The 13402-nt window shown below is 49.1% G+C and overlaps 1 protein-coding gene across 1 annotated transcript in view; it reads right to left on the minus strand.

Annotated features, from left to right (window-relative positions):
- Positions 1 to 729: 729 nt before the first annotated feature.
- STK11 (serine/threonine kinase 11) overlaps positions 730 to 13402 on the minus strand; it is a 129451-nt gene continuing 116778 nt past the window's right edge. The window contains exons 9-10 of the mRNA XM_069215850.1: positions 4056 to 4291; positions 730 to 2180 (exon numbers count right to left, since the gene is read on the minus strand). Coding sequence (XP_069071951.1) covers positions 4080 to 4291 — 212 coding nt within the window. The 3' untranslated portion in view covers positions 730 to 2180; positions 4056 to 4079. The remainder of the gene's footprint in view (positions 2181 to 4055; positions 4292 to 13402) is intronic.

The raw sequence follows: 13402 nt of genomic DNA on the forward strand, positions 1-13402 counted from the left end.
ATGCATCCCAGTGTTCTAATGGAATTTAAAAAAAAAAAAAAAAAAAAAAAAAAAAAAAAACTTCTTTTATAACTATGGCTAGGGTGGCCATAGGATTCCCTGCATTCTATACATACACAAATTCATCACAGCATATAACTTTCTTTACATACATCTAATTTAATACTCCACTGGCTTGTGTGGGGTCGGTGCACTCCAAGACTAATATTGCATGACTCCCATTTAGATTCAAGACTGGCTTCATCCTTACAGTACTTCAGTCACAATCCCCAGACAATCCTGGTGCAGGCAGAACACCACACTGGCCACAGCATTCCCACCACCCAGCGAACCTCCACCGCACCATTCTGGACACAGGCAACGCATGGTCTCATGGTATCTCGCCGCGGGTGGAGTAGCCCTCGAGCAGCAGGGGCGTTGGCATCCTGCCTCCCCTTGGGGAATGACATCCCTCTTGATGCAAGGAGTGCAAGCATCCGCCGGTGACGCAGCAGCTCTCCTCAGATGACAGTTTCCATTCGATCCTTGCTGCAGCAAGGGTCCATCTTGGATAAAGTATCCACCATCTTTAGGAACCCTTGCAGCTCTTCACAGGCAGAGTTCCCATTCCTTGGGCACCATCATCCCTCCTTCCACTGATCTCCCCCCCCTCCCTTCAACTGTACTCCCTCCGCCCCTAAACAAGGCTACCATCTGAGTCAGATTATCTTTGCAACATGAAAACATGAAAACATTCACCAATGAATTTTATTCTTTCCATAATGAAAGTCCTCCAGGCGAGTACTGGTGCCAGCTCCCATGCAAGTGTATAGGGTTTAATACCATCTGCTTATAAGGTTCATTTTTCAGACACATTGCAGTGCACACCAGGGATGGACAACCCAACGGGAACAGCACAGGACACAAGTCTGGACCATAAAGTGCACTTCCACTACTTCCAGCATCCAGCGAATCCTCGAGTGGAACGGAGAGAGGAGAGAACCTAGCGGTCTAGGGGCGTTTAAAAAACAGGGGAAGCAGGGAGGTCAAGAGGCGAACACAGAACCAAGAGAGGCAGTCAAGGGCCAAGTAGGGATTGTAGCCTTCCATGGATGAGAAAGATGTCTGGAGATCCTGTGGGGGCGGGGGGTCATGGCAAACCGACAAACGTGGGGGTGAAGGGGCCTATAAAGAACCTGCGAGTCAAGGAGATATGAAAGAAGCAGCAGATTCGGGGAAACGGGGTGAGGGAAGCACCAGGAGGCTGGTCGGGAATGCACTGGGCCAGCAGGTTGGGACATGAGAGCATGGATGGCAGACAGTGACGCATGATATGGGTCTGTGAGACTGATGAACGGGCAGGGGTTCTGGCTTCTGAGAACCAGAGATGCTGGCAGCAGAACAGCAAGTTACAAATGCAGAGAAAGGGGGTTCGGAGTCTGCAACAGAGCGCTAGACTAGGGAGTAAGAGAGCAGCCAGAGGGGTCATAGTCCTGCATGTGGGAAAGCCAGAGTTACGAAGTGACATGCACACAGTGAACATGCAGGACTAAAGCGGAGCACTCCTCTGGTCAATTGAGGTGCCACAAAAGGGTAAGGCGTGGCACCAAGGACATACGAGGGAGGCAAGGCGAGGAGGAAGGCTTCATCTGATTACACAGGTGAAATCCCAAGAGACTCAAGGAGAGAGGGTGACTGGAGAGGGGCCCAAGAGGCAGAAGGCGGCCAGAGACTGAATGGGTGGAACAGAAGCCACAGTGTTACAGACTCAGGATGCCAAGTGCTTAGGAGATCAGCTGGAACTTAGGAGCTGGCTGAGCCAGAAGGGGTGATTACAAAACGAGCCCAATACTGAACACTTGCCCCTAGACACAGGAAGCAAGTGGGTGCAAAATAGATGTCCTGTCCTCTCCCTCTGGTCTCCATGAAGAATTGACATATGGACTCGGTCTCCCCAATCTTCAGGTGGGGGTGCTTCTAGAGAGTGGGTCACCCAGTGAAGAAGAGCTGAGCTCGAGTGTGGCGGGAGCTCTTTAACTTGTCCCAGATCTACACCTTGTCCACACCACGCCCACTCTCCACAGCTCAGCCTCACTCGCTTTCAAGAACTTTTTAGATTTTCAAGTGTTCTCCTGAGCACGGGTCCAACAGGGTCTCCAACTGTCGCTACAACGGCAAAGACCCGAAAGTATCCAGAGAATCTACAACAGACAGAAAAAAGTTAATGAGGAACACACTCTACAGGCCGGAATCAACTGCCCACCACTAGAAGACCAGTGACAGTCCCAGAGATACACTTCACGGGCAACACCACCACTGTGTACATTCAGGGCCCAATCACCAGCGGGCACAGCTGCAGCCTTCTACCCAGGGCAGCATGACTAGTGCACTCACCTAGACCTACCCTACCCGGGCAACACCACCACTGTGTACATTCAGGGCCCAATCACCAGCGGGCACAGCTGCAGCCTTCTACCCAGGGCAGCATGACCAGTGACACTCCTAGACCTACCCGGGCAACACCACCACTGTGTACATTCAGGGCCCAATCACCAGCGGGCACAGCTGCAGCCTTCTACCCAGGGCAGCATGACCAGTGCACTCACCTAGACCTACCCTACCCGGGCAACACCACCACTGTGTACATTCATGACCCAATCACCAGCATACACAGCTGCAGCCTTCTACCCAGGGCAGCATGACCAGTGCACTCACCTAGGCCTACCCTACCAGGGCAACACCACCACTGTGTACACTTACGGCCTAAAGTCGCTGCCTCCAACACCAGTAGGCCCATGTACAGTCGTTCTACCAGGGCAATGTCACAGTAGGTACGCCTAAAGCAGCAATACCATTATGTACTCATACAACTACCAGTTAAGGCTAGAAGTACTGGTACACACACCTACAGGCACTCTACGGAGGCAGCATCACCAGGAAAATACTTTTGAAGCACTATGCTTGGAGGCTGCAGGTGTACGTACCGATGATGTACATCCAGGGATTCTCCCTTGGTACTGTACCAGGGCAGTTTTGCAGGTTCTTTATAAGGGCACCATCGCTGGTACGCAGACCTACAGACACTGTACAGGACAATATCACTCGTACGCATGCTTCCGACACTTGCAGGACAATATCACTGGTATGCATGCTTCCGACACTTGCAGGACAATATCACTGGTACGCATGCTTACAGACACTGTACAGGACAATATCACTGGTACGCACGCTTACAAACACTGTACAGGACAATATCACTGGTAAGCATGCTAACAGATACTGTACAGGACAATATCACTGGTAAGCATGCTAACAGATACTGTACAGGACAATATCACTCGTACGCATGCTTACAGGTCTGTAAGCGTGCGTACCAGTGATATTGTCCTGTACAGTGTCTGTAAGCGTGCGTACCAGTAATATTGTCCTGTACAGTGTTAGAGTGCTTACCAGTGATATTGCCCTGTACAGTGTCTGTAAGCGTGCGCACCAGTGATATTGTCCTGTACAAAAACTGTACAGGACAATATCACTGGTACGCACGCTTACAGACACTGTACAGAACGGCATCACTGGTACGCACGCTTACAGACACTGTACAGGACGGCATCACGGGTACGCACATCTACGTGCACACTATCAAGGCAGCATCAACGGAACACACCGCCTGGCACTTTACCAAAGCACCCAAGGTGAAGCAGCCTACAATCCGCAAACCCCTCCTCCCCAATGTTTATCAGGAGGAAGGTCTAGCAACATGCTGGGGTGGGAGTAAAGACCGCAGAATTTGTCACGGCAGGACTTTGCGATCGTTCCAACACAGACATGGCAGGAGTGCTCCAAGCAGCATGTTGCGTATTGGTGGAGTGTTATACTTGAGAGGGCGCAGTCCTCAGAGTAGCATCTCAACATGGCCAGAAGGCCTGCTGTCTTGATGTTACCCTCAGAACTCCACAACAGTTGCAGTTATGTCACACCTTCCTCCTGATGGCTCAGCTAGGCCATGTCACCAAATATATTTATAGGTCCCTTGTCTCACCCCTGAACACTCACTGGACAAGCCCACGGGTACATACCATCAGGCACGACTGTGCCCTTTCTCACTGCTGTTTACAGGTGGACAGTTTGCGGATCTTGCTGCTGGCAGAATGGGCTTTGCGTTGCGCCCCAGACGATGCACTCGCCCTTCGCTCGGTCTTGCTTTTGGTGCTGACCTGCGCTGTCTCGGTTCCGTTCATGCACAGGGGCTTGCTGCTGGCTCCTCTGCTCCGGTCCTGTCCATTTGGCCCAGCGTCTGCCTCCGGCACTTGTCCTGGAGACGAGAGAAGGCAGAAATGAGGTCAGAACCTGCGGGCAGCCCATGCAGAAATCACAGAAGGTCAGAGGGGGGGGAACAGGCTGTGGCCCCCGCGAGCGAGGCAGCCAAGATTCCCTAAAAGAGGCAGCCAGAGGCCACCAGCAGCACCAACCTCTCACACACATCCACTTGTGTAATTGGAGACAAAACCACCTACAGTCACAGAACAAGCTGCCTCGAAGGAAGAGGTGAAAGGATAATATACACAGACTTCCCTGCAACCAGCCTTCTAGGCTGGAAACACCTACCGGGGAGAAATCTATAAACCATTTCTTCAAATGCTGCCCCATTTCATTGAGGCTGCAGGCAGAAGCCTGAACTAAAAAAAAAATAACAAAAAAGATACATGTTAACAGCCTGATTTAAAGCCTATTAAACGGGAGATTGTTGAGAAACACCAGCCCTAGAGTCACTGCTCCTTACAAACACTCAGTTACCACCTCACAACACAGCCACATGGCCACAACTCCCAACAGTGTCACAATGCAGTCTGCAGACGTCACTCACCACTCCCTGCCGACACTTCCTTATAGAGCTACTACGAAGAGAAGGGCCTAGCAGTGGAGTAGACACCTGCTTAATGGAGAAGAAACCCATAGGCGACAGTCTGTCCAAAAGCACGAGGAGATCCACAGTGGGGCCGGTGGCAGGCGCAGAGGGGGAGGAGTATCTTTTGGATAACATGAAAAAAGGCAACAAAATCCTTCCCGAACTGCAGCAGGCTTGTCAGGACAGCATCACAATGTGCCAAAGCAGAACTAGAGCCTCCGCAGCAGGAGGAGCGCGCTTCCCCAGGAGGAGGCAGAGGAGCGCGCTTTCCCCAGGAGGAGCGCGCTTCCCCCCAGGAGGAAGAGGAGGAGGAGCGCGCTTCCCCCCAGGAGGAAGAGGAGGAGGAGCGCACCTCCCCCAGGAGGAAGAGGAGGAGGAGCGCACCTCCCCCAGAAGGAGGAGGAGGAGGAGGAGGAGGAGGAGAAGGAGCGCACCTCCCCCCAGGAGGAGGAGGAGGAGAAGGAGCGCACCTCCCCCGAGGAGGAGGAGAAGGAGAAGGAGCGCTAGCGCACCTCCCCCCGGGAAGAGGAGGAGGAAGGAGCGCGAGCGCACCTCCCCCCAGGAGGAGGAGGAGGAGAAGGAGCGCGAGCACACCTCCCCCCAGGAGGAGGAGGAGGAGAAGGAGCGCGAGCACACCTCCCCCCAGGAGGAGGAGGAGGAGAAGGAGCGCACTTTCCAGCAGGAGAAGGAGGAGGAGGAGAAGGAGCGCACTTTCCAGCAGGAGAAGGAGGAGGAGGAGAAGGAGCGCACTTTCCAGCAGGAGGAGGAGGAGGAGAAAAAGCGCACTTTCCAGCAGGAGAAGGAGGAGGAGGAGACGCGCACTCCCCAGCAGCAGGAGGAGACGCGCACTCCCCAGCAGCAGGAGGAGACGCGCACTCCCCAGCAGCAGGAGGAGACGCGCACTCCCCAGCAGCAGGAGGAGACGCGCACTCCCCAGCAGCAGGAGGAGACGCGCACTCCCCAGCAGCAGGAGGAGACGCGCACTCCCCAGCAGCAGGAGGAGACGCGCACTCCCCAGCAGCAGGAGGAGACGCGCACTCCCCAGCAGCAGGAGGAGACGCGCACTCCCCAGCAGCAGGAGGAGACGCGCACTCCCCAGCAGCAGGAGGAGACGCGCACTCCCCAGCAGCAGGAGGAGGAGACGCGCACTCCCCAGCAGCAGGAGGAGACGCGCACTCCCCAGCAGCAGGAGGAGACGCGCACTCCCCAGCAGCAGGAGGAGACGCGCACTCCCCAGCAGCAGGAGGAGCGTTCTATCCAGGAGGAGGGGGGAGCGCTGGAGGAGCGCTCTCCCCAGAGGCACCAGCCCACTCCATAACAGGAGGACTGCACTCCACAGAAACACCAGACCACTCCATAACAGGAGGACTGCACTCCACAGAAACACCAGCCCACTCCACAGCAGGAGGAGTGCACCCCACAGAAGCACCAGCGCACTCTACAGCAGGAGGACAAATACCCTCCACAGCAGGAGGAATGAACTCTACAGAAGCACCAGAGCACTCTGAAGCAGGAGGAGGAATGCACTCTACAGAAGCACCAGCGCACTCTGAAGCAGGAGGAGGAATGCACTCTACAGAAGGACCGCCTACTCCACAGCAGGAGGCGTGCAATCCACAGAAGCACCCATCCACTCCACAGCAGGAGGCGTGCAATCCACAGAAGCACCCATCCACTCCACAGCAGGAGGCGTGCACTCCACAGAAGCACCAGCGCACTCCACAGGAGGCGTAAAGCATTCCGCTGAAAAAGCGCACTGCACAGAAGCACCGGCTGCGGCAAAGACAAAGACTGCCTTTGCCAAGGCTTGTTGGAGGAATCCAGACATGCAACCCAGTCTGCAATCTTCTACCGGGCGTGGGACATCAGCTGCATCCTCCAAGAACTCTACTCTATCCTCAGGGGTGCAGTGCTAACCATCCTGCGCCCACCTGTAACCAACTCCTGCGTCTTCAGTGTGGTGGGTAAAGGCTCCTGCCCCCACTGGACTCTGATGTGCCTTCTGGACTTGGTCCCCTCTCTCAACAGGACTTCCTTCACTGGAATCCAACGCTGGGGTCACAGTCTCTTCTGGGTCTTGCATTTCTTCTCTTTTCTTCTTTATGGGTAGTTTGGGGAAAATCCACTGGTTTACTCCTTCCTGGTCGCCGAGGGGTGTTGTGGTACTTACCTCTGCGGTTTCCTGGTACCCCCATCTCCCTTCTACACATTCCACTTACCTGGGTGGGAGTCTCATATTCGCATTCCCTTTTTTTTTTTTTTTTTTTTTTTTAAGTATATGGTGTGTGTATGTATATGGAAAATGTCACTTACCCAGTGTACATCTGTTCGTGGCATGTAGTGCTGCAGATTCACATGCTATGCATAGCTCTTCCAACATCTAGTGTTGGGCTCAGAGTGTTACAAGTTGTTTTTCTTCGAAAGTTTTTTCGGAGTCACGGAATCAAGTTACTCCTCCTCTCGGTTGCAGTGCGCATGGGCATCGACTCCATTGTTAGATTGTTTTCCCGCAAAGGGTGAAGGAAGGAGTGATAGAGTTTACGAATACAAAGAGATGTCCATGCAAATGTAAATGTATATACATATGTACAAATGTTAAACTATGACAGGCTTCCAGGGAGGAAGTAGGGTGCATGTGAATCTGCAGCAGTACATGCCACAAACAGATGTAAACTGGGTAAGTGACATTTTCCGTTCGATGGCATGTGTAGCTGCAGATACACATGCTATGCATAGACTACAAAGCAGTTAGTCCTCCTAAAAAAGCGGTGGCTAGCCTGTAGGAGTTGAAGGTGTTTGAACTAGTGTTCTTAAGACAGCTTGGCCTACAGTGGCTTGTTGCTGTGAAAAAACAGCAACAGTAGTGTTTTGTAAATGTATTAGAAGTTGACCATGTGGCAGTTATATATATATCAGCCATTGGTATTTTTCCTAAAAAATGCCACTGACGCGCCTTTCTTTCTTGTAGAATGTGCTCTAGGAGTGCCCAAAAGTTGTCTTTTTGCTTTGATGTAGCATGTTTGGATGCATCTAACAATCCATCTTGCTAAACCTTGTTTTGATATAGGATTGCTTTTATGTGGTTGTTGGAAAGCAACAAAAAGATGTTTTGTTTTTCTAATCTTTGGTTCTCTCTATATAATATATAAGAGCTCTTTTGAGATATAGGGTATAAAGAGCTCTTTCTGCCACAGAGTCTGGCTGTGGAAAGAAGACTGGCAATTCCACTGTTTGGTTCATGTGAAAAGGAGATACTACTTTTGGTTCTAAGTACAACTTTATGTTTGTGCACTTGGAAAAAAGGTTTGCCAAGAGTGAAGGCTTGTATTTCACCAACTCTTCTTAAAGTAATAGCTACAAGAAAAGTGACCTTCCATGTTAAATATTGAATTTGACAAGAGTGCATGGGTTCAAAAGGTGATCCTATGAGTCTGGTAAGTACGATATTTACATTCCACGATGGAACAGGTGGTGTTCTAGGTGGAATAATGCGTTTTAATCCTTCCATGAGGGCTTTAATAACAGGAACTCTGAATAGAGTTACGTTAAATATTCTGTAAGTAGGTAGATATTGCAGTGAGGTGTATCTTGATGGATGAGAAAGCCAAATGTGACTTTTGCAAATGAAGTAAATAGCATATAATATCTTGTATGGATGCTGTGAGTGACTCTGTTTTTAGATTGACAGTACTATACAAATCTTTTCCACTTGCTTGTGCAGCATTGTCTAGTAGTAGGTTTACGTGCTTGTTAAATTACTTCCATACATTCTGGTGGAAGTTTTAGTTAACCAAATTCTATGACTTCAGGAGCCAAAATCGCTAGATTGAGAGCATTGGGATTTGGATTTTGACCTCCGTTCTGGGTTAACAAATCTGGTCTGTTTGGGAGTTTGGAATGGGGTACTACAGACCGATCTAGGAGTGTTGTGTACCAATGCTTGCGTGCCCATGTTGGTGCTATTAAAATCATAGTGTTTGATGTAGTTTTCTGACCAGAAAGGGAAGGAGTGGGAGACGGGAAAAAGGTAAGCAAATATCCCTGACCAATTGATCCATAGAGCATTTTCCTTGGATAGAGGATGTGGGTGTCTGGATGCGAAGTTTAGGCATTTTGCATTTTTGCTTGTTGCGAATAGATCTATCTCTGCTGTTCCCCACTTTTGAAAGTACTTTTGAAGTACTTGGGAGTGAATCTCCCATTTGTGTGTTTGTTGGTGATTTCTGCCTAGGAGATCTGCCAGCTGATTGTCTATTCCTGGAATGTATTCCTGCTAATAGATTAATGTGATTGTGAATTGCCCATTTCCATATTGTTTGGGCTAGCAGGGACAGTTGGGATGAATGTGTCCCGCCCTGTTTGTTGAGTTAATACATGGTTGTTATGTTAGCTGTTTTTATTAGAACAGTCTTCTGTTTGAGAAGAGGGTGAAACGCTTTTAGAGCAAGAAATACAGCTATTAATTCTAGGTGGTTTATGTGAAACTGTTTCTGTTTGGCATCCCATTCCCCTTGAATGGTCTGATTGTTGAGGTGAGCTCCCCAGCAGATCATTGATGCATCTGTTGCGATTATGGTCTGAGGCACAGGGTCTTGGAATGACCGCCCCTTCATTAGATTGTTGCGATTCCACCATTGAAGGGACAGGTGTTTGGCGGTCCATCAACACTAGATCTTGAAGTTGACCGTGTGTCTGCGACCACTGTTGTGAGAGGCACTGTTGTAAGGGCTTCATGTTTAGTCTTGAATGTGTAACTATGACTATGCAAGATGCCATCATCCCTAAAATCTTCATGATACATTTTTAAAATATATTATTGATTTGGCTGTATGTGTGGTATGAGATTTTGGAAAGCCTGTATCCTTTGTGTATTTGGATAAGCTTGGGCTTTCTGAGTATTTAGGATAGCACCTAGGTAAGGTTGTACTTGTGCTGGTAGAAGATGGGATTTTTGATAATTGAGAGTGAACCCTAGCGTATGCAAGGTTTTTAATCACATAACGAGCGTGTTGTTGGCATTGTGTAAAATTGCTTGATTTTATTAGCCAATCGTCTAGATATGGATGTGTTGCCTTCTCAAGTAGGCTGCTACTACTGCTAGACATTTTGTTAACACTCTTGGAGCGGTTATGCCGAATGCCAACACTTTGAACTGGTAGTGTTTTCCTGCTATGACAACCCTGAGATATTTTCGGTGAGATGGATGGATGGGTATGTGACAATAAGCATCTTTGAGGTCTAGAGCAGTCATGCAGTCTTGTTTTTGTAGTAGTGGAATGACATCTTGCAGAGTTACCATGTGAAAATGTTCTGACAGGATGTATAGATTGAGAGGTCTGAGGTCCACGATGGGCCTGAGGGTGCGGTCTTTTTTTGGGAATGAGGAAGTATAGCGTGTATATTCTGGTCCCTTGTTGAGAACGTGGACCCAATTCTATTGCTTGTTTTAATAGTAGAGATTGTACCTCTTGTTGCAACAGAACGCTGTGTTCTGGGGAAAATTTGTGGTATTGTGGTGAAATGGTTGGAGGGGTGGAGATTAATTCTAGGCAATAGCCATTGCAGATAATTGATAATATCCAGTTGTCTGTGGTGCTATTTTGCCAATGAGAGTGGAATTGCTGCTGTAGTCTTCCTCCCACAGGAGAAGTGTGGTGCGGAGGGGTGGGAAGGAAGTCACTGCTTAGGTTGTGTAGTGGTTTGCTTTGAGGTTTGGAATTTACCTATGCTGCTGAAATATTGTCCTCTGTAGGACCCTCTAAACCCACCTCTTTGATATTGGGTTTGTTGTCCCTGCTTTGTTTGGGAGGTAGACGCATCAGAGAACTGCGGCTTAAAACCTCCTCTAAACTGTGGTTTTTAAAGCCCCCATTGCTTTGTATCCGAGTATTTTCTCAGTTTCTCAATAGTGGTGTCTACTTCTGGGCGGAATAGATGTTTCTTGTCAAAAGGCATATTAAGTATTGCCTGTTGAATTCCTGGTTGAAAACCAGGGGAGCGTAGCCATGCACGTCTTCCAATTGCGACATCAGTATTGACACTCCTTGCAGCTGTATCAGCAGCATCGAGGGCAGACCTTGTCTGGTTATTGCTTATAGCTTGTCCCTCTTCCACAACCTGTTGTGCTCTCTTTTGATGCTCCTTTGGGAGGTGCTGTATAAGATCTTGCATTTCGTCCCAATGGGCCCTGTCCTGAGAATTGGCAATTCTCTATTGGTTGGCTGCTTGTGTGGCAACTCTTCTCCCAGCTGCATCAAATTTCCTACTTTCCTTATCAGGAGGAGGTGCGTCTCCTGATGATTGGCTGTTTGCTCTTTTCCTTGCCGCACTGACTACCACAGAGCCTGAAGGGACCAGATGAGTGATATAGTCTGGGTCAGTAGGAGCAGGCTTATATATTTTTTTTTTTTTATCAATTCTGGGGGTGATGACCCTAGCTTTGACAGGCTCATTAAAAATGTGGCCTGCATGTTTAACCATTCCAGGCAACATCCGGAGACACTGGTTCCTTGAATGAGTGGAAGACAGTGTGTTAAATAGAAAGTCTTCTTCCAGGGGTTCAGAGTGCATAAGCACTCCATGATAAGCCGCTGCCCAAGATACTACTCGAGTGTAGGCAGTGGTGTCTTCTGGACGAGAAGGTTTAGATGGGTAGAGGTCTGGATCATTGTCCGGAACGGAATCAGGGTCACAGAGATCCCATGGGTCTACTGTATCTCCATGCGAGTATAATGAGTGTGTCAGAGAAGGCAATGGTGGTGGGCTAGTGTGAGGTGAAAAAGAAAGCAGTGGAGTGAGGAAGAGCAATAGGGAGAGGTGCTGGTTTCTCCTTTTGTTTCTGCACTTTTGCTGGTGGTTGAACAGAGTCTAATTCCTCTTGAAAAGCCAGCTTCCTTTTGGTTTTTAAAGGAGGTGCAGTGATGATTCATCCAGTCTCCTTATGTATATGGATTCTTGATTGTCTTTCATCCATAACCTCTAATATTGGCTCAATCTCAGTTTCTTCTTCAGAAGCTTTATGAGATTCCAGCATGGGCTTTGAGATTTGCTTTCATTTTCTCAAAAGTCCCTGTTCCTCTGTCTCTGAGGATTTTTTCGGCTCTGAAGTGTGGATCCTTTTCGGTCCTGAAAAAATAGTCTGTTTTGGCTCCGAAACAGAGTGCCGAATTTTTGACTGAGGAATGAGGTTTTTTAACTGGAGTCTGAAGCTTTAGCCGATTTACTCGACTGCGAGGTGGATGGAGGAGTGGCCTTTGTTGGCGACCGACTTTTGGGGTCTGCACCGAAAGTCTTTTTTCGGGCCGAACCAAGGCCTTCCGGCAGTGGTGTACCCAAGGCCTTCGGATGTTTTTCATGTTGGGCAGACTTACTCACATGATGGCCAGCTGTGATGGGTCTATCATCTTCCAATTCAGTGTCTCGGATGGAGACTGCCGTCTGCACCTGCTCTTTCCTCCATTACGTCGAGATGTTCAGTGCTTTTCGATGCCATTTCCAGTCTTCGGGCTCTGCGATCTCTCTTGCCCTTTTTTGATCGAAACGATCAACAGGCCTCGCAATCTTCCTCCCAATGGTCTGGAGAAAGGCACAAAGTACAAACCAGGTGTTGGTCTGTATAGGGGTACTTCGCGTGGCACCGAGGGCAGAATCTGAATGCAGTACGATCCATCAGGCTTTCCATGCGGTAGGCCCAAACAGGCCAGAGTTGGGCACGAGCGCCCCGAAGGGGCGAGATGAAGGTTCCGACGGTACTACCAGTTCGGTGTTAGATGGGAAACGCGATCGAAACAATACCGACGAATACGTTGGTTTTCCAAATCGGAATCTCGGAGCGAGAGGAAACACGTCTGAATCCGACAGCGGAAAGAAAACAATCTAACAATGGAGTTGATGCCCATGCGCCCTGTAACCGAGAGGAGGAGTCACTAGATCCTGTGACTCAGAAAATACTTTTTCAAAGAAAAACAACTTGTAACACTCCGAGCCCAACACTAGAATTCGGAAGAGCTATGCATAGCATATGTATCTGCAGCTACCCATGCCATCAAACACATATTTTAATCACCTGCTAAGGTATTATTGCCGCTACAGTATTTTTGGTATTTGTGTTACCATAATAAAAGTACCTTGATTTTTGTAACACTGAGTGTTTTCTTTCATTTGTGTGAGTACTGTGACACTACAGTGGCATTGCATGCGCTTTGCATGTCTCCTAGATAAGCCTTGGCTGCTCATCCACAGCTACCTCTAGAGAGCCTGGCTTCTAGATACTGACTGCACTACACTAAGAGGGGATACCTGGACCTGAGATAAGGTCAGCTTCCTACAAAGGTGGTGCAGTGGTGGGATAAGCATGTGCTATTGCCTTGTCACACAGTCACCTGGTACGTTCCACAGATAAGGCCACTCCTTACTTAGAGGTACACATAGTACCTAGTGTTAGGGATCTAGTCTCTAAGGTTTCGGTAAGCTAGAGATCGAGCTAGAGAGACTAAGCGTTAGATATGTGTTAGGATG

The sequence above is a fragment of the Pleurodeles waltl genome, chromosome 12 (genome assembly GCF_031143425.1).
Source record: "Pleurodeles waltl isolate 20211129_DDA chromosome 12, aPleWal1.hap1.20221129, whole genome shotgun sequence".
Lineage (NCBI taxonomy): Eukaryota > Metazoa > Chordata > Amphibia > Caudata > Salamandridae > Pleurodeles > Pleurodeles waltl.